This window comes from Balaenoptera ricei, chromosome 15 (genome assembly GCF_028023285.1).
Source record: "Balaenoptera ricei isolate mBalRic1 chromosome 15, mBalRic1.hap2, whole genome shotgun sequence".
NCBI lineage: Eukaryota > Metazoa > Chordata > Mammalia > Artiodactyla > Balaenopteridae > Balaenoptera > Balaenoptera ricei.
The window spans coordinates 12,728,887-12,750,082 of record NC_082653.1 but is presented as its reverse complement, the minus strand read 5'-3'; the positions used below and the strand labels follow the sequence as shown (position 1 = coordinate 12,750,082).

Below are 21,196 nucleotides of genomic sequence, written 5' to 3'. Positions count from 1 at the left end.
ACATCACTAATTGATGGATAATTCTCCCTGAGCCCAAGCTGGCCTACAGACAGGCAGCCACTGCCAACCAAGTCCAACTGGTACCCGAAATGAAACCCATTGTGCTTCTAGACTCTAGTTTACACATTCTCAACAGGGTGATATCACCTCCAAGGAGGTAAAAATTGGTTTGGGGGGCAAAGGCAAAAAAAAAACTTACTCTTTTTATATGTAAAGCACATATATACATATAGTACATAAACAGATATATAGTATATCCATGATATAAAAATTTCATGGGGGTGTGGCGATTAGGAAAAAATTGTCTAAACAAGCTCCTTAGGGAGGTGATAATAAAAAACAACAACAAAAAAAGCAGGGGTTCTCAAACTAGCATGCTTCAAAATCACCGGGGGGGCTTGTTGACACACATTTCTGGGCTCTACTTCCAGTTTTGGATTCAGTAGGTCTGGGATGGGGCCTGAGAATTAGGCTAACAAGCTTCCAGGTGCCGCTGGTCCGGGGATCACGCTCAGAGAACCATGGCTCTAGAACCTAGTGCAGTGATTCTCAGTCCTGGCTATACATCGAAGTCACCTGGAAAGCTTATCTTGAATCCCAATGCCCAGGATCCACCCCACAGACTGAATCCGAATCACCAGGGCTGGGACTGGGACTGAGGCATCAGTATCTGAAAAGCTCCCTGGGTGATCCCAGCGCAGCCAGGGCTGAGACCCACTGGACCACAATGTGAGCTCCAGGAGGGCAGAAACCATGGCCGTATATCTCTCCACTGTGGCCCAGAACCTAAAACTGAGCCTGACACGTATCATGTGCTCGTAATTATGGGTATGTGGATAGACGGATGAGTGTGTGGGTGGATGGGTGATGGATGGATGGACGGATGGATAAATGCATGGGTGGATGGATGAGTAGATGAATGAGTGGATGAGTGGGTAGGCAAGTGGAAAGATGGGTGGGAGGGAGGGAGAAAGAAAGGAAAGAAGAAAATTATGGTGTAAGTTCTTAGAAAATCTTAACACGTCTTCATCCCACAGAAGGTTATCTCTAGGAGTTTTAATAAGAACTGGGTACTGGCTGTTTTTCCCTCTTACGCGCTGTTGGAGACGGCTGGGTTTATAAAAAAAAAGAGACCCTCTCCTTCCCTGTATGTTGGGAGCATGGGGTTTGAAAGCACTGGGTCCTGGGTCGACTTTAGGCAGCTGGCCTGGTGGCAGGGGGAGGGACAGGGTGACCCCAGAACCCCGACTCTCACGGTGGGGTGGGAGGAATCACTCACTGGCCACGTAGTTCTCGTCCAGCTGCTTGAAGGAGAAGGTGACGTTGTCCAGCTCCGACAGGGTCACCCAGATGTCCTCCAACATGGTCCGTTCCTCCTTCTGCAAGAGCAAGACAGAGTGGAGGAGTCACAGGTGCCACCCCTGCCCCAGGTTTCACTTCAAGATGCTGGGATTCAACTCTACTTGACACACCAGGATGTGGCGCTACCAGGCATGAGGTCTTGCGCAGGTCTCTCTGGGGCTGGACGTGAGATCATGTTTGCTCCAGGCCTGTCCTGCACCTCCCAGGTCAGAGCCCATCTCTGCTCTAACATGCTGGGTGGCCCTCTTACCCGGGTCAATCCACCAATCCCACTGAACCATTCCAACGCAGCACCCAGCTCAGAGCGTGCATACCCTGGCAACTGCTGAATTAACACACTGGGTCCCGGTGTCCTCATCAGAGAAGAAGAAAGTGAGGGCTGGGCGCTCAGTTCCAGAAACCAACGGGAGGGTGTCTCCCACCAGGCAGGCACCTGTCTGCAACATCGGCCAGCAGAGGGCGCACCACGGCCACTCTTTCCCAAACCGCCGCAGCTGTGGCTTCCTGTCCGGCCTGGGCAAATGTCTAGGAGGCTCAGGGCTGCAAGGTGGGGGGAGCTCAGGCCTGGGCACACGGGTGGAGGAGCAAACAGCACAGAGCAAGTGCTGCTGCTGGCTGGATTTCTGGGGGGGGCATCAGCTCTGGGTACCAGTACCCCGAAATGCTGAGTCGTTGGCTCTGCCTCCTCCCGGGGCTGGTAGAAGGACCCACCCTGATTCTGAGCCCTGAGAGTGGATGGACAGGGCACTCAGAGATAAAAGAGATGTGGAGAAGGCAGGGCAGTCTGGGGCAACCAGGTCTAGAGTCAGACTCCCAGGTTCACACAGGTTCCCTGGGCCTCAGTGTTCTCATCCTTAAAAAGTGGGTGGTAAAGGACCTGCCTGGGGGCTACTGCAAGGACTAAACAAGATGCTATTTGCACCAACAAAGTTCACCTGGATTACCACAAAAGCCTGCTCACTGGTCTCCCAGTTTCTGCCCTTGCCCCTCTACACTCTTCCCCACCCCGCAGCCTGGGTGATCCTTTAAGTATCAAAGTCAGATCCTGTCCCTCCTCTTCTCAAAACCCTCCCCTGACTGCCACCCACTCAGAGTAACAGCCAAAGTCCTACAACAGCCTGCAAGACCCCGCACAGTCAGACCCGACCCCAGTTAATTCTCAGGACTCACCTCCCCCACCTTCCCCTGGCTCACTCACTCTATTCCAGCCACACTGGGTACCTCGCTGTATCTCAAACACTGCATGCATCCTCCTGCCTCAGGACCTTTGCACCTGCTGTTCTCTCTGCCTGGAGGGCTCCTCCCCAGTGTCCTCATGGCTCACCCCCTCCCCTCCTTCGGTTCTTAGGCCAGATGTCACCTCTCACTGAGGCCCTCAGTGGCTGCCTTATCAAAACTTTCAACTGCCACCACCCCAGACCTTCCTGTCCCCTTCCCGTCCCCTTCCCTGCTTAGTTTTTCCCCTTAGCCCTTAACACTATAAATGAGGGTTTCTCAACTGCAGCACTACTGACACTTGGGGCCAGAGAATTCTCTGCTGCGGGGTGGGGACGGGGGTGAGCATTCCGTGCTGTAGGAGGTTTAGCAGCCTCCCTGGCCTCTACACACCAGACGCCAGTAGTACTTCCTCTTCCCTCAGTTGTGACAACCAAAAATGTCTCCAGAGATTGCCGAGTGTACCCTGGGGGCAAAACTGCCCTGGTGAGAACCACTGGTCTATACCATCCCTGGTCCTTAGTTGTTTATGTCTATCTCCCCAAAAGCAGGGTATAAGGTCCCTGAGTAAACGAACTCTCTGTTTTGTCCACTGCTGGGTCCCCAGTGCCTGTAACAGTGACACACAGTAGGTGCTCGATAAACAGCCGCTGAACGAATGAACGGGGTGAGCGACAGCCTGAGCAAGACCTCCCCCGCCCCCCACTCACCGCGGCCGGCGACAGCAGAGACTGGCAGTGCAGGAGGACGCCAGTGGCCGCCACCTGCTCCAGCCACTTGCGGCTGGCGTCCCGGCTGCTCTCCTCGTACTCGCCGTTGTTGTTGTAGCGGTAGCTCAGGGCCGCCAGCAGCTGCTCGGAGAAGGTGCACACGGCGGCCACCAGCGCCTGGCAGAAGATGCTGTCCCTCCGCAGCTGCAGCTCCGTGTCTGTGGGCAGAGGGGGCGGGGCCGCGCTGGGCGGGGGGCTCCTGCGCCATCAGCAGGCCTGTACCCCACAACCCGGGGCCCGGGACCAGCCTCCTCTCCCCGACGCGACCACCCATCCGGGGCCAACTTGGCAGACAGCATTAATTCATCCCAGGCACCAAAGGCAACTCCACAAAACTCAGCTCTCCAAAAGCAAGCCAATCTGTGGAAAAACTCAACTCTCTCAAAGACCCATCTCCCTATGTAAAAAAACAAAACAACTTGTGATTTTCCAAAGGCTTTCCCCAAACCCTTACCCTCAGCTGTTTATTTATTAGGATATTTCTCGGCATTGATTGAGAGTGATGACGCCAGCTCCACGTTTTAAGAAATGCAGTTTAGCATTTTCTCTATTTTTGAGAAGTATGCCTTCTTCTTATCATTCCCCCACCACCACTTCCTTGCCCCCTGCTTGTGATGTGGTTTACAGAACTGGCCAATTTTGGGCAATCAGTCATTCAGGGTCCTAATATTCTGGAAGGGATTTTTTTTTTTTCCTTTTGGCTGTGCCACGCAGCTTTCGGGATCTTAGTTCCCTGACCAGGGATCGAACCCGGGCCCCAGCAGTGAAAGCACCGAGTCCTAACCACTGGACCACCAGGGAATTCCCTGGAAGGGATTATTTTTGATGACTGGCTCTAGCCAATGGGTTTTCAGTGACCAATTTTGACCCAGATCCTGTTCTAGCTGCCCCTTGGCTGGGAATTTCTGGAAGGAAGGGAGGGACAGAGAACACCTCTAAGATTCCCCTAGGCCCTTGTCAGTCCCTCCTCCTCCCCACCGTCTTCAGGGTAGGAAGCCCCAGGCTGGGGCTGAGGGCTCTACCAGCAAAGAGCCTCCCTAATTGTCGGTACTCTATCCTGTGTCCTCATCCAGATCAGCCCAGGCCTGGGAAGTGACAAGAGATAGTGTTCCTGGCTCCAGGGCCCCGAGACTTGTCCCCTGGACACAAGAGGAAGAAGTGAGGTCTGAGTAGTTCTTGGCGGGGCTAGAGGCCATGGTGTTACCTCCCCCTGTGCAGACCCCAATGACCAGGGGAAAGTCAACCTTGGCCGGCAGAAGAGGCCTTCCCCGGGCTGCGGTCATGGGCACTGGCTGCCAGGGTGGCCTCTCCTGGATGCACCTGGGTGTGTGCAAATCACAGACAGCTGCCCCTTCAAAGCCCTCACCTGTGCACTTCAGCAAGGCCAGGAGCAGCTGGTTCTTTCCATCTGGAAGGAGAAGGAGATGGGCTGAGAGGGGTTAGCAGAAGGAGCAAGCCGAGCCAGGCCTCCCCACAGCCCACGTGCCTGACCCCTTCTCGTAGTGAAGCTCTGGGTACACAGAGCCGTGCTCAAGAAGCTCTGGCTGAATGTTGAGCAGATTCCAGAAACCCTTGGACATCCAGGGGATGAAACCCCAACTGTTCGCTGCACCCCAACTGTCTATATATACCCTCCACACACAGACTGACACCAGCCCCTCCAACTCCTGGGCCAGAGCCCCCAGCCCACACCTTGTACCTGTGCGTGGGCACACCCTGACACACGCATGTACGTACATGTGGGAGCACACTCAGACCACGTACACTCACACGTGTACTCAGGTACTTATTCACATCGTCCTACACAGCCAAGCCCTGCCCACGTGTAGACAAAGCTCAGATCTTCCAGACACAGGCCTAACAGCCTGGTCTCTTTCCTTCAAATAAAGGCTCTTGGGGCCAGAAGGGGCTTAAAAGAAAAATCTGAAGGGCCCCTGGATTTGCCCTCTTGTGATACACTCTGTCCTGGGGAGGCACTAAGATGCAGGGCAGGGTGTGGTAGTAACACCAGCATGTGCTTACTGAGGACTTAACTGTGTGCAGGCACTGTACTAAGTGCCTTGTTTGTACTGACTCATTCACCCCTCACAACAACACTATGAACCCATTTTACACATGAAGAGACTGAAGCACAGAGAAGTCAAGGAACTTGCTAAGGTCGCACAGCCAATAAGTGGGAGAGCTGGGGTTTGAGCACTGGCCATCTGGCTCCAGAGTCCATGCTCTTCACCAATGAGAATTTTGGAAGACAGGACATCTCAGGGCCAACACAGACTTCCAACTCAGAGGGTGCTGTTCCTGGGGTCATGACTCTGGGGCCAAGCACCTCCTGCTGTCCTGGTCAGATGTCTCCCTGGCCTGGGATCCTTCTAACCCAGGAGTCCCAGGCTCAAATGCTGCCAAGGGCCAGGCAGGTAACATAAGGTGCATGAAGCAGACCCCAGGCCACAGGGCATGGTGGGATCCATGTGCACTGGAAGGCAGCCCTCCCCCACCTAAAGAGGGTGGCCACCACTCATCTCCAGCCAAGTGTGAATGCGGAATTGCAGGCCTGTTATTGCCAGATCTTCTGATTGTTCAAGAATAGCCAGAAATCTAGACTTTTATGTGGGGTCTCAGATTATAAATGCTGGCAGCAGATTCACATTTTTTTAATGCTGTAGCATCAAAAATTACCTGGGGGCCCAAGTCCGATCAGGACCTACCCACCCCCCAACTTGTAACCTGTTAGTAAACAAAAGGAACTGAACTACATCCACAATTTTGGAAGCTGAGAAGGAACAAGTTCAGCCTTCTTAGCCTCCTGACTCTGCAAGGAAGCCCCAGGCACCCCAAATCAGCGGTTCCTTGATCAAGTGTGTACTGTCCCAGGGCCTTGCCCAGGGCAGGACACAGCTGAGAAAGGGACACTCGCTCTTCCTGTCCTCTCCCTGGGCCTGGAGAGACATGGGGCACGGAGATGGACCCATTCCTGATCCTTCCACATTCTACATCAGGAACCAAAGGCCACAAAAACTCCACATTACAGCCTTCCCTGCCCAACTGACCTTCCACGTATCTCTGAATGTTGTCCACCAGGGTCTTGATGGAATTGGGGAGGTTCCAGGGGTCCTCCTGGATGCTGATCTGGATCAAGCTCCGGCCACGAATTGTACACTCCTCTTTCTGTTTGAACTCTGGGGCAGAAAGTGACATGAGGGCAGGAAAGGGACAATTAGATAGCTTTGGAAAATGGTGGCACAAAGGCCTCTGTCCCATCACTAGATTCCAAAGCTCAGAATCTTAGGTCAAGGATACTGGCAGGACTCTAGGGTACTATCTGGTCCACGGAAGGCAAATACATGGTAAGTGTGCTACGAATTCATAGTATCACACTCAAGGCAGACATTGCTGATCAATCTCAGCACTCCTTCCCACTCGTCTGAGGCTGTGACTCCTCACAGGTGCAACAAATCCAATGCAGGCATCACAAATCAATCAGGGCATTCTTGTCTCCTAAGCCTGGAGGTAGTCACGGAAGGATTCTTGGGTACTACCTCCTCACAGCCACAACCAATCGAGCTGGCACATGAGTTGTAACCTAGCATAACCTTTATCCTACACAGAGGAGGAAGTCCAGGCACAGAGTGGAAAAGTGACTTGCCTAAAGTCACATAGCAGGGTAGTGACAGAAAAGGGACTTGAACCTGGCCCCAGACAAGCATACACAGGTCCCCACTCCTTTGGCCTCTTCCCTGCTACAAAGTCCCAGGTTTCTGAGATATTTGTGGTTTTGTTTCCTCTGAGTTTGACATTTCTTCTTTCTAAGGTTCATCCCAGGGAGAGATGATCCTGAGACAGCAGGAGGGAGAGCTGAGCTAGGGCACCCCAACTCCTCACCACTTCCGACCCTCACTTAGGAGCAACTGCTTGTTTCTTTTCCTATCTCCTGAACTCTACTGGAAGCTCCTTGAGGTCAGAGGCAGTGTCACTTTCATCTCATGGGCCCCAGGGCCCAGCACAAGGCCTGACACAAGCTGGTTCTTGGAAATTATTTACTGGATGTATGAATGCACGGATGCATGGAGTAGACAGATGGGTGGATGAGTGGGTAGGTGGATGGGTGGATGGATGGGTGGATAGATGGATGGATGGATGGATGGATGGATGGATGGATAGATGGATGGATGGGTGGATGGATAGATTAATGGATGGATGGATGGATGGATAGATGGATGGATGGGTGGATGGATAGATTAATGGATGGGTGGATGGATGGATGGATGGATAGATGAATGGATGGATGGATGGATAGATGAATGGATGGATGGATGGATAGATTAATGGATGGATGGATGGATGGATAGATGAATGGATGGATGGATGGATGGATGATGGATGGATGGGATGGATGGATAGATGGATGGATGGATGGATAGATGGATGGATGGGATGGATGGATGATGGATGGATGGATGGGATGGATGGGATGGATGGATAGATGAATGGATGGATGGATGGATGGATGGATGGATGGGTGGATGGATGGATGGATAGATGGATGGATGGATGGATGGGTGGATGGATGGATGGATAGATGAATGGATGGATGGATGATGGATGGATGGATGGATGGATGGATGGATGGATGCATAGATGAATGGATGGATGGATGGATAGATGAATGGATGGATGGATGGATGGATGATGGATGGATGGGATAGATGGATGGATGGATGGATAGATGGATGGATGGATGGATGATGGATGGATGGGATGGATGGGATGGATGGGATGGGATGGATGGACGGATGGGTGGATAGATAAATGGGTGGGTGGATGGGTAGGTGGGTAGATGGGTAAATGGGAGGAGAAGTAAATAGAGGGACATAAAAGTCAATCTTTTTCTCTCAATCATTTCAAGAAGAAGGTCTCAATTTGGTGCTGGTAAGTCCTTAACACTTCTTTAACTCACTAATCCCCCTCAGGAATAAAGAACAAAGAGCTCTGGGCAGGCAACAGTGCCTAACTACAGTACAATGACATTTTTTGTTGCTGTTTCCATTGGATTTATCATTATTTTATGACATTTTATACTGGTTTTCCATTTACGAGGAGTTAAATAAATTCCTTTCAAAATTGAATTTTTTAAAAGGAGACACTTTGATCTATCAATAATATGGGCAGCAAATGAATATGGTTTAAAAAATATAAAGACGTTGGCAGATTCTATGAATATGTCTAAAACGATGAAGGGGGCTGGGGGTGTCTGAGGTTTGGCAAATTGTGCTCCAGTCCTTCCCCTCATGTTATAAACAGGCAGACGGAGGCCCAGAAAGGCTCAGGGACCAGCCCAGGGGTCCACACACTTTTTCTGTAAAGAGTCAGATAGGAACTGATTTAGGCTTTGCAGGGCATACAGTCTCTGTCACATATTCTTTCTTTCTTTCTTTCGTTCCGTTTTGACAATCCATTATACATGAAAAATCATTCTCAGCTCACAGTCTGTACAAAAACAGGCCATGGGCTGGATTTGGCCCACGGGCTGAACCTGCTGACTGCCCCTGGACTGACCCACGGCCATTCAACAGGTGAGGGGCAAAGCTGAGAACGTGGCCCAGGTGGCCTGCCGCCTGTCCAGCACACATCACCCGTTGCAGCCTGTCTCCCTGACGGATGCTGGATGTCATCCCTCGCCCTGCCTGGGGACTCTTCTCTGCTCACCTTGTAAGCTGTGGTCCATGGGGAAATGCCTGGTCTCTTCAAAAGCTCTGCTCATGACTGGCCCCTTGAGGAGTGCATGGATGGAGTCCACCTGGGTGGCAGGAAGCTCTGGGTTAGTTTGGCCCACAGGGCCCTCCAAGCTGCAGGGACCCATTACTCATAGCCGCTGCCCCGGCTCCTGGCTTATGGATTCTTACCAGGGGTGATGGGAAGAACTCAAGGTCAGGCCAGGGTTGGGACAAAGGTCCTACCTGGTTAAAGAGGTGCTCCAGGCAGCCATGAAGCTTGTCCTGCTTGTCTGACGGGATCCTCATGTCACAGGGCAGCTCGTCCCCTTGCAGAAGGAAGAAACCACAGCCATCAACTATTCCTGCCCCATCTCACACCTTCCCAGCCTCTTTCTCAAGAAAGCAATGTAGCTACAGAGCTCCAAAACCCACAGTGGACTTGGAGTCTGATAGACCCAGGTCCTGGCTGTGTGACACTGCACAAATCACTTGACCTCTCTGCACCTCGGTTTCTGCATCTGCAAAATGGGCAACAGGAACTAAAACATTACACAATTGTAAGTCAATGTTATTAGTTTTCACTCTGCAGAGGAGGAGACAAAAAGCCAGAGATAAGGAACCAGATCCCAGTCTCCTGATTCATCCCGCAGCCATTTCATTTAAATCAGCTGCCACATGTAAGCGCCTTCCTAAAACCTCCCCAGGGTTAGTTTTTGCAGCTGAATATCTTATGTGATGAAATATTTATCTAAAGTTCAGAAATATCTCTGATTTTACCTGAGCTTCTTTTTCTTCTGTTAAACTGAAGTACAATTAAAATTAAATTTTTATGCACAGATTCTACCTCTGGAAAGACACATAGGGCAGCAGTGACAGTGGGAGCTTGGGAACCGGGAGGCCGGGTAACAAGGGTGGGAGGGAGGTTTGTCACCACCCACCCTCTCATGCCTTTTGCATTATGAACCATGTGGATGTCTGTCCTATTCACAAAATAAAAATTTTAAAGGCTGAAATCAATAAAACTAAAATAAAAACAAATTTCAGTCTTTCAGTAAAAGTTCCAAGTAACAGAATCTAATTTATAAAATCTTATTTATGTCTGTCTGTCCCTCCAGCCGTCCACCCACATTTCTCCACATCTGTGCAGAAATACATGTTCACCAGCAATCCCCAAATATAATCAACAGTCACTTCCGGGGGAAAGGTTGAGATTCTGACTTATTTTCATGTACTTCTTTTGAACTTTCCTGTGTTGTCTGAATTTTTGGTTCGAGCATGTGTCATTCACGGCAACCATCAGGTCGCCCTATTTTAGTAACGTTGGGGCCCTCACCACAACATGTAACTGCATCGTGTATGTTTTTATTTGTCCCGTGTCCGTGGCATTCACAGAGAACGTGAGGGCCGGGATCTTTGTCTTTTCATTCACTGCTGTGGTCCCAGCACATAACCGGTGCGCAATAAATGTTTGCTAAAGGACTGAAGGAAAACCACTACCACACCAGGCAAAGTAATAGAAGACAATATAACATGAAGTAAAGCATAACAAAATAAAAATAAACAAAACAGAATCGCGCTGGGGGACCCCTCTCCTGGAGCACGAGCCTTGCACTCACCAGACCCCATCTCGTCGCTGCCCAGGTAGGAGCTGTTACTTCTCACGCTGGTGGAGGACAGGACGGAGTCGCGATTGCTGTTACATTCACTGCAAAGCAGCAGACAGGAAGGCATGAGTCACCCTCCCACTCACAGCCTCTGCTCCCAGCACCCGGAACCCACTTTCTGGAGCGTAGACAAAACCCTTGGGTGGACGACTGTCCCAGAGAAGGCACCATGGGCCAACCGCCAGAGCCAGAGACGGGCAGGGTTGCCCTGGTGCGTTCTCCAGGTCTGACGCTGGGGAAACATTTCCAGGCCTCAGTACAGAAGTGGTAGGTGGACAAAGAATCATTTTCTTTCGGGTGTAACTCCTGTCACTGTCTTCGTGGGACAGCCTTGTCCCTGGACACACCTGCATTCGCCACGCTTGGCCACATGGTTCCATGTTTTGTCTCCCCAGCCTGGCTGGAAACCTCCTAAGAACAAGGACTGTGTTTGCTTGGCTTGTATCCCAGGAACTCAGAAGGTACGGGGAATCAAAAACCACAACCCTGAAGTTCTTTCCTTCACCTTTCTGACAATTAAAAGAAAAATCAGAGGACCCAAAAATGTCAGAATGGAAACCCAGAGACATGGAGAGATCTTGGTCTGTGGACAAGAGGCTCCAAGAACACACGGTAGGTACCCAGTCAGCCAGACCATCTCGTAACACAGACACCAAGAAACACCGACCAATCCGGTCCCTTGAAGACTGAAAGGATATAAAAGCTGGGAGAATGGGGCCCAAGGCCTTTCTTGCCAAATTCTTATCAGTTCTGTATTTTGCCCACGAACAATTGAAGTGCCCCTCCAAGATTCTACTTTAACCACAATGGTCAGATGTTATATAACCTTTCACCGGAGGCCATGGTGCTTGTTTATTTGTGGTAAGGAATTCCATTCACTCACTCTATGGTTTATTACAGGAAATTGGGTTTTTAGTCATTTAACCCACTAATTAAAACTTCACTGATCTTGTTAATAGTTAACTTAACCAGGAAAAAACAATTCAGATCCTCTGAGTCAGCAGGGAAAAAAAATGGTCTTACTCCCTGGATCAAGTAAAAATAGTGTTTGTTGCAGAAACCAGAGGTCTTATGCTGATTTTAAAACACACTGCAGATCTTGACTTTTCCTTGGACCACATTCCATCAACGTGTGTGGAGTGGAACCAAGGCAGAAAGGATGGGTGGTGTCCACCAGGGGATGGGCCCTGCAACGTTAGCGCAGGGGCAGGGGAGCCGAAGGGGGCATCTGGGGCGTGCTGTGGGGCTCGGCCTAACCCCCCAGAACCACGTGGCTAGGCAACAGCGCCCCATCCCACTGCTTCCTGGGAAATGTCCTCTGATTCTTTCCCACGGCGGGGGCCTCAACTGTGCCACTGGCCATTCACACCAAACCCCCCGAGACCCCCCCAGCTTGCCCCCACCTGTAGGAGTCCCGGTAGCTCATGGTGTCATGACCCGAGTCCTCCTGATCCTCCTCAGACACCTTGAAGCACACTTTCTTGCTGCCCCCGTGGTCGGTCCTGTCCATCTCGCTCTCTTCGCTGACCAGCTGGGGGGATGAGGCCTCCTCGGCCAAGGGCGGATCGCAGGACCCACCCGAGGTGGGCTCCGTGATGGTGGACAGCAGCCTGCAGGAGCAAAGACTTTGAACTTAAAGGCAGAGGCCCGTGGCGTCACTTGCCTCCATGGAGGCCCCAGGCAAGGCTCTGACCTCAGGCCTCACCTTTGATTCTAAGCAGAGGGAGCCGTCAAATGCTCTGCGTCCCTTCCCTGAAAATCCCACCAGCAGGGCTTCCCTGGTGGCGCAGTGGTTAAGAATCCGCCTGCCAATGCAGGGGACACGGGTTCGAGCCCTGGTCCGGGAAAATCCCACATGCTGCGGAGCAACTAAGCCCGTGCACCACAACTACTGAGCCTGCGCTCTAGAGCCCGCGAGCCACAACTACTGAGCCCTTATGCCACGACTACTGAAGCCTGCACACCTAGAGCCCGTGCTCTGCAACAAGAGAAGCCACCGCGATGAGAAGCCTGCGCACCGCAACGAAGAGTAGCCCCCGCTCGCCGCAACTAGAGAAAGCCCGTGCGCAGCAACGAAGACCCAACACAGCCAAAAATAAATAAATTAATTAATTAATTAATAAGAAAGAAAATCCCACCAGCAACTCTGCAGATGCGTATACATTGTCCCTCCTGTAGGGGGCGTGACATATGGATACTCTATTTCACAGCCAAGATACACAGGCTCCAGAGAAAAGAAGGCAACTGGGAAACGTGGTCTATAAGGGCCATATGGTCTGTTACAACTATACACTCAACTCTGCTGCTGTACTGTGACAGCACCATAGACAACATGTAAAGAAATGCGCTGTGTTCCAATAAATCTTTATTTTTTTTAAAAAAAAGCAGTGGGCTGGATTTGGCCCATAGGCCCTAGTGTGTCAATCCCTGGCATAGAGTATAATTGTTAAGACTATAGGTTTTTAAGACAGACAGACCCCAGGTTCAAATCCCGATGCTACCATTTCCTAGTTCAGAGACCTAAAGCTAATTATTAAACCTCTCTGAGACTCAGTTTCCTCATCTGGAGTAATATCACTATCTATGTCCTAAGCTGCTGTAAAGATTAAGGGAGTTAAAATATGTAAAGTGCTTAGAAGAGTGTCTGGTGCCTTGTAAGGCCTTGTAAGTGATCAGTAAACCCTGGCTGATATAATCCCACTACATCTCAATGAGGTCAGTATTATGATTAGCCCCGTTTTAACAGGTGAGACCATCAAGGCTCAGAGAGGTTAAGTGACTTGCCTAAGGTCACACAGCTAATAAGTGGCAGGGCCAGGATCAAACCCAGGCCTCCTGCCTCCAGACACTACATTATTTTTCCTATTCTCATTGACAATTTCTATCATACACAAAAGGAGAGGGACCAGTATGATGGACCCCAGGTACCCAGCTGCCAGCTTCAACAGTGGCAACTCAGGATCCATTTTTCTTTCCTCCATCTTTTCTGTTGCTTTTTCTTTTTCTGGAGTGTTTAAAACAAACCTAAGATATATCATATAATTTCCCCTATAAACACTTCCATATGTGTCTCTAGCACATAAGGATTTATTTTTAAAGCAACGGTTCTCAACTAAGGGTGCTTTCTGTCCCCCACTCCTCCACCCCAGGAAACGGTTAGGAATTTAGCAAGTTTCCTCAGGCGCAAACATTTAGCAACGTCCAGAGACATTTTTAGTTGTCACAACTGAAGCAGGGCGGGGAGGGGTGGGCTAGCTACTGGCATCAAAGGAGTAGAGGCCAGGAATGCCACTAAGTACCCCACAACAAAGAATTATCGGGCCCAAAATGTCAACAGTACTGAGGCTGAGAAACACTGTTGTAAACATAACGAGTCACTATTACCACACCTAACAAAATCAGTCATTCCATAATACCATCTGGTTCCCAGTCCACGGGATCCCTGATGCTCCCCAAAGTGTCTTCTCACAGATGGTATGTTAGAAACAGAACCCGAACCTGGTCCAGACACTGTATTTGGTTGATGTGTCTCTCAAGTCCCTTCCCTAACAGTTCCTCCTCCCCCTCCCTGTACCTGCTTCCCCTCCAATCATTTATTTGTTAAAGAAACTGGGTCATTTGTCATCTAGAATCACCCACCCTCTGGATTTAGCCAACTGCGTCCCTGAGGTGGCATTTCACCCTCCCTTAAAACCCAGTCCTCTAGCTGAGTAGTGAGACCTAGAACCTTGATCAGAGAACGGTGCGACTTGTGTTGGCAAGAACGCTTTGTAGGTGGTGCGGTGTGTGTGTCCTGCTGCTTCGCACCAAAAGCGACATCACATCTAGCCGTCTCTCTTTCTGCAACATTAAAATGATAAAGTCCCCCCCAAACCTCTCAACAAATAGTTTTAGCCTCTACTGATGATGCCGCCTACATCCATCCTCTCATTAGATCAGTGGTTCTCAGTCAGGGGAGATTTTGCCCCGCAGAGGGCATTTGACAAGGTCTGAAGACATTTGTGATTGTCACAACTGGGGAAAGGGGTGCTACTGGCATCTAGTGGGTAGAAGCCAGGGATACCACTAATAGCCTATAATGTACAGGACAGCCCCCAACTCCGAAGAATGATCCTACCCAAAATGTTGAGGCCGCTGATATTGAGAAATCCTGACCCTGACACTCGGGCCATTCCCTCCTGGGCCCGGGGCTCACCTGTTGATCTGGGTAACATATTGCTTCATCTCCTTCAGGGCCACATCCAGTCTGGTAAAGAGCTGCAGGTAGGCATCCTGGATCTCACGGTCCTCCTGCTTGAGTAGGAAGCTCAAACCCCGGTCCTCCTGGCCAAGGGTTCCATTGGCTGACCCAAAGCTGCTGTCGTTGGGACCCTGGCTTTGGGGGTCCCCATCTGCAGCAGGTAGGCACTTCCAGGATGGGGCAGCCATGGTGGTGATGCAGTGTTGGGTGTAGGACATGGGGTTCAGGTGACCTACAGTGGAGGGAGGGAGAGTTCACTTGGAAACAGCCCCCAGACACCCACAAGCCCCTTAGACAGAGGTATACAAACTCATTTTAAGGATCTCAATCAATGAGAGAGATTTCTCTTTTAAACATTCTTTTAATACATTAAATTACTTCCATAAGAAAGTTTCGGTTTGGTGCTAATATGCTTTTAACTACTGTGATCTTTTTCCTGCCTGGAATGTAGACATGATGGCTGGTCCTCCAGCAGCTATTCTATATACCATGAGGCATCCTTCAGGATAAAAGCAACATCTAGAGATGGTGGCACAGAAAGATAGAAGGAGCCTGGATCCCTGATGACCGTGGAGCTATCATTCCAGCTCTGGACTGCTGGCCTTCAGACATGCTTCTGTAAGTATCCGTAGTGTGAGATCTGGACACAGTTTTTGACAGACACACAGTTACCTTGCTCTGGGTCAAGGCCGATGAGGGAGGGTTTGCGACCAAAGCGGATGCTGAAGGACCTGCCAACCGAGGGAGTAGTCTTGGGGTAGGACACTTCCATGAGGTTGACGTGGCAATTGGTGGGGCAAAAGTCCAGGCCACACAGCGGATGGGGTTCCAGGGGTGCTTGTTTGAAGGGCGGGCTGACCCTGCTCTTTAGCTGAGCTGCAAACTGAGAAAGGTGGGGGACATGGAGTCGTGATACAGGGGTCTGGAAATTCTGGCCCACCACCAGTACCCACTTTATCCTGGCCTAGGTCAGACAATCCAAAATTGGACAAAATGCCAATAGTTCCAAATGGAAAAGTAAATTGCCCTGCAGTGCCTTTTACTGGACCCAGATTTCAGGGGAGGCCTGGAGAAACGTGAGGCCTCCAAGTACCTCTCCATTTTGGCTGCACCTGAACTGACCTTGAGGAACATCTCTCCCTGACCCACAGTCTGTGAGGTTCAGGTAAGGCTACCTCCCCATCCTTGCAGACACTGGTACAGGTCTAGGCAAGGGACCCAAGCCAAGCCAACGAAAGCTCTCTTCGAGTTCCTTTTCTACTGGGGTTGCTAAGGCTAGAGCCATTGGGGGCCATTTTGTCACCACACAAAAAGGACCTGCCTGAGAGCGAAGCCAATACAGGAAAATAAAGTCAAGAGAAAGAGAGAGGCCCCGTTCTTGTAATAGTGTGATAGTTGTTTGAGTGCCTGGATACAACCATGCCTGAAGCTCACCTCTGGACGCTTCAGTAATATAAACCAATAAATTCTCCTGTTTGTTTAAGCTAAATTGGGTTGGGTTTTGACATTTACGACCAAAATACCCCGAGTTGAGACCCTGTAGGGTGCAGGCACCTCCTGGTATAAGGCGATCCTCTGGCTGATGCTCTCCAGCTTGGTGTCACAGATGTTGCGGAACTCATAGTGGGACATGGTCCTTATGTTGTTGCTCAGGGCCATAAGCCGCCCACAGTTCTGCACAAAGACACTGTCATCGGTGGCAAAGGCCTCAAGGATCTGCAGAAATATTAACAGCTACTGAGCACTCGCTGTGCACCTGGGAGGGTCTTAACGGGTTTATCTGGGGTGACTACTATATGCCTCATAATACATGTGTGAGGTCAGCTCTATTACTGGCCCATTTAGCAGATGAGTAAACTGAGGCTAAGAGATAACAAGTCAGTCTCCTAAGCCCCACAGCTACCAAGTGGAGGGGGAGGAACTAGGATGCAGGGCTCCAGGCTAACTCTGAGGACATGGGAATCAGGCTGCCCCACCCCCAGGGCAGGGCAGCACCCAGCAAGACCTTGGCAGTGAGGCGGAAGCAGCCACGGGGCTCCACGATCTTCTCCAGCACGTGGCACTTGATGCCTGCTGTGCTCACGTACTCGTACACCACACCATGCTCCAGGTGCACGTTGTCCACCGTCAGGCTGACCACAGCGCTGTCCTCGTGCAGGCTCAGCTGGGGACCCAGGGACAGCAGGGGGAAGGCTGGAAGCCAGAGGGACAGGCAACCCTGAGGAGGGGACACCACCCCACACCAAGCCAGCCTCCTGACCCAGCACCGCAGATGGCTTGTGTTGGACAGATGGGGGGACTAAAGTGCTGCAGCTCTGTTCATTTTTGCCAGCCCGCTATCATTCACCTCTTGTTCTAGAAGATTTTCCTTCTAGGAATCTACTCTTGAGCCCCTTTCTCAGTCTATGTGGCTCAGAAAAGGCCCCCCCCCAACCATACCCTCCCCCAGAGGCAAAGGCCTGGCCAATCAGCATGTTTGATTTCCTCTATTCATAGTGATTGGTTCAGGAGTGAGCATGTGACCCAAGCTGAGTCAATGAGAGTAAAGTCTGGCACTTTTGTTGGATCTACAAAGAGAAGGGGACATTCTCTTTTTCAACTGGATTCCAAGTTACTAGAGCCACCAGGTGGGAAAAACAGCATGTAAGAGGGAAACCAACACAGAGGGAGCAGAGCTGAGAACTGGAGAAAAAGAAAGAGCCTCCTCACTATATAAAGTGCTGGATTGAGCCAGACCTGAAGCTTGTTGACCCTACTCAGACCTTTTAGTTTGCTGAGCCAATGTTTTTATGTAGCTCAGTTTCAGTTCTGATTAATATGGGCCCAGAGAGGCTGTGACTCCTCAGAGCCACACAGCTAGGTAGTGATGTATCTAAGGAGAAAGTAGACACTTTATTGGAGTGAACTGCTTTCCTCCCCACCTGCTCCAAAGAGGACCTCTCAACACACACCCCATCACTCTTTCTCCCCTCACCCTCATACTGTGTCGCCACTTGTCAGTTTTTTCGTTCTTTTGTTCATTGTCTGGCTCCCCTCACATCAGTGTCCTGAGGGCAGGGACCCTGTCTGCCTTGCTTACTCGTGTCTCCCCAGCTCCTAGAACAGAACCTGGCACATAGTAGGTGCTTCTACTTGTTGAACAGAAGAGTAGAAACTGCCAGCTCCTCTCAGCGTGGTTTACGGTCATCATCAGGGGTCGCCCACATGTTGGGGAAGGAGGGCCACAGCCCTTTCCTCTCAGAGGGGCACAAACTGAGCTCACAGCTGCCAGCTGGCCTCTCCCCCCTCCCCATCAGCCTGTCCCCTTTAGGACCCCTCTGCCAGGCTGTGGGTGTTTCAGCAGCGTGGGACAGCTCCCCAGCCAACCCCATAAACCCTGGTTCTTTTTTGACCCCAAAGTCAGCAGCCAGGAGCCCAGAGCTGTTGGACACAAAGGCACCCAAAGCCCCTGGTCTACCCATGGCGTCTGCCCCCACCCCCAGCCCAGCAGAAGTACGGGGCAGAGTCCAGAGAAGCAACCGGAGAGGAGGGGCTATTATTCAAACTACAAGTATTCACTCAGCGCCTACTATGCGCCAGGCACAGTTCAAGGCTCGGAGCATACAGCAAGGAATAAAACAAACAAAATCCCTGCCCTCGGGGAGCTTACACTAGTGGGGAAAACAGAGGAAAGCAATAAATAACTGTATGATATATGTCAACTAATACACATGGTGAAGAAAAATAAAACAGGATAAGGAGACACTGAGGGACAGAAAGGGCTTATTTAATTACAGCACTCAAGGTGGCCTCTCTGAGGAGGTGACATTTGAGCAGAGAGCTGAGTGAGGTGAAGAGCATGAGGTAAGAAGTACTCAGGGGGAAAGCATTCCAGGCGGAGGGAACTGCAAGTGCAAAGGCCCTGGGGCAGGAGTCCATTTGGTATTTAAGAACAAGAGGCTGGAGTGGATGGAGCAGCGAGGGCAAGTGGGGAAGCGACGAGAGGTGAGGCTGGGGAGCAAGGCTGGGCCTGGAAGACCATGACGAGGACTTGGTCTTTGCCCTGCATAGGGTGGAAGCCACTGGAAGGTTCTGTTCTATTTTTTGAGACTAGCCTATAGGAGGAGAGGTAAGGCAGGGCAGGGAGAAGAGTGAGCAGGCTACTACAATAGTCCTGGTGAGAAACGATGGTGGCTCGGACCAGGCAGCGATGGAGGTGGTGATTCTGGTTGCAAGGGGAAGGTACAGGCAATGAGCCTGGATGCTGGAAGCAAGGTGGCGGGATACAGGAGAAAGAACAGTCAGGGAGAACTCTGAGTTTGGGGCCTGAGAATCTGGAAGGATGGAGAGGGGACCCTGAGGGGAGCAACAGGCTTCAGAGGAAGGTCAGGAGTTCAATTTTGGCCATGATGCCTGTTAGACATCTGGGGATGTCAGGTAGAATGACAGGTCTGGGGGTCCAGGGCTGAGGCTGGGCAGAGAGAAAAACATGGGAGCTCGTGGTGGACAGAATAACAGCCCCTGGGGCTTCCTTGGTGGCGCAGTGGTTAAGAATCTGCCTGCCAATGCAGGGGACACAGGTTCGAGCCCTGCTCCGGGAAGATCCCACATGCTGTGTGTGGAGAAACTAAGTCCGTGCACCACAACTACTGGGCCTGCGCTCTAGAGTCCACGAGCCACAACTACTGAAGCCTGCGTGCCTAGAGCCCGTGCTCCACAACAAGAGAAGCCACCGCAATGAGAAGCCCGCGCACCACAATGAAGAGTAGCCCCCGCTCACCACAACTAGAGAAAGCCCGTGTGCAGCAATGAAGACCCAATACAGTCAAAAATAAAATAACTAAATTTATAAAACAAAACAAAACACTGCAACAAAATATTAAAAGAAAAAGAATAACGATCCCTAAAAAAATACCCACATCCCATCCCTGGGCCCCGTGCGTACGCTATGTTACCTGGCAAAGAGGAATTAGGGTTGCAGCTGGAAATAGGGTTGTTAATCAGCTGACTTTACGGTAAGATTATTCCAGATGATCCAGGTGAACCCAGTGTAATCACAAGGGTTCTTAAATGGGGAAGATGGAATCAGGAGAGTTAGAATTAGGGAGATGGCAGTGTGAGAAGGACGCAGGCCAACACTGCTGGCTCTGAAGATGGAGGAAGGGGGGCCACGAGCCAAGCTTCTAGAACCTGAAACAGGCAAGTGAATGGATTCTCCCATAGAGCCACAGAAAGGAATGCAGCCCTGCTGACACCTTGATTATAGCCTGGTGAGTCTCATTTCGGACTCCTGACCTCCAGAACTGTAACATAATAAACGTGTGTTGTTTTAAACCATCAGGTTTGCGGTACTTTGTTACAGCAGCAGTCAGAGACTAACACAGAACCCGTGGCGTCGGGATGGACTGGATGGGATCGGGAGGAGTGTGGACACAGAGGAGGACCCGGTCCCTGCTGGCATCTCCGTCACACGGCCCACCTGTCCTGTTACCTGAGTTGGACTGGTCTTCCTCTCGGGCCCCCTCGCCACTAGGGTCCTCGCTGGGGGCCTCCCGGGCCTCCTGGGCATCCTCGTGGGTGTGGTAGACCCACTGGTACAGGCCCTGTGCAGGGAGTAGAGTAAGAGGGGCGGCCACGACGCCAGGAGCCCAGGGAGGAAGGGAAGGGGCCAAGGTGCACACTGTTCCCTAACTCCAAAAGCTCAGGCTTTTAGCCTGTCGGTGACACCACCTTCAGAAAGCCCTCCCAGACTTCACTCTGGAACCTTCCTGAGGGACCTGCAGTCACACTCAGCCCTCACTGTCTATAGTCTATGCTCCACACAGAAGCCAGGGAAGGAGGAGCCTTAGAAAATGTAAGTCAGCTCCATGGGAGCAGAAACCTTGTCTCTCCCGTGGCCCCAGGGCCTCGAAACATGCCAGGCACACAGCAGGTGCTCAATAAACACTTATTAAATGAATCAACGAGGATCACCCTCCACAGAACTCTGGTCCCCAACCCAAGTATAACATCAGTTTTTTACCGCTGATGTGACTATTTGCCCAACGTGCCCATGTGGTAAGAAAAGAGGGTCTTATCACACCCATTTCACAGCTGTGAAAACTGAGGCCATGAGGTTTAGGAAGCAGAGGGGTCCTAGAGCCCAAGCCCAGCTCAGCCCTGCCAGGTAGGCAGCCCCACCCCGCCCCACCTAAAACGCTGTGGTGCCTTCAGGCTTTTCCCCAGAGAAGGGGACGTGGTCCTCAGCCCCTACCC

At 51.1% G+C, this 21,196-nt stretch overlaps 1 protein-coding gene across 3 annotated transcripts in view; it reads right to left on the bottom strand.

Annotated features, from left to right (window-relative positions):
• The window catches only part of PREX1 (phosphatidylinositol-3,4,5-trisphosphate dependent Rac exchange factor 1), a 192,513-nt gene that overhangs the window by 8,192 nt on the left and 163,125 nt on the right, over positions 1-21,196 (bottom strand). For all 3 annotated transcript variants that reach the window (XM_059896182.1, XM_059896185.1, XM_059896184.1), the window contains exons 21-33: positions 20,433-20,544; positions 16,968-17,155; positions 16,517-16,678; positions 15,635-15,845; positions 14,918-15,194; positions 12,126-12,332; positions 10,675-10,763; positions 9,302-9,384; positions 9,051-9,141; positions 6,395-6,523; positions 4,714-4,755; positions 3,288-3,505; positions 1,280-1,379 (exon numbers count right to left, since the gene is read on the bottom strand). In XM_059896182.1, the coding sequence (XP_059752165.1) occupies positions 1,280-1,379; positions 3,288-3,505; positions 4,714-4,755; positions 6,395-6,523; positions 9,051-9,141; positions 9,302-9,384; positions 10,675-10,763; positions 12,126-12,332; positions 14,918-15,194; positions 15,635-15,845; positions 16,517-16,678; positions 16,968-17,155; positions 20,433-20,544 (1,909 nt within the window). The remainder of the gene's footprint in view (positions 1-1,279; positions 1,380-3,287; positions 3,506-4,713; positions 4,756-6,394; positions 6,524-9,050; positions 9,142-9,301; positions 9,385-10,674; positions 10,764-12,125; positions 12,333-14,917; positions 15,195-15,634; positions 15,846-16,516; positions 16,679-16,967; positions 17,156-20,432; positions 20,545-21,196) is intronic.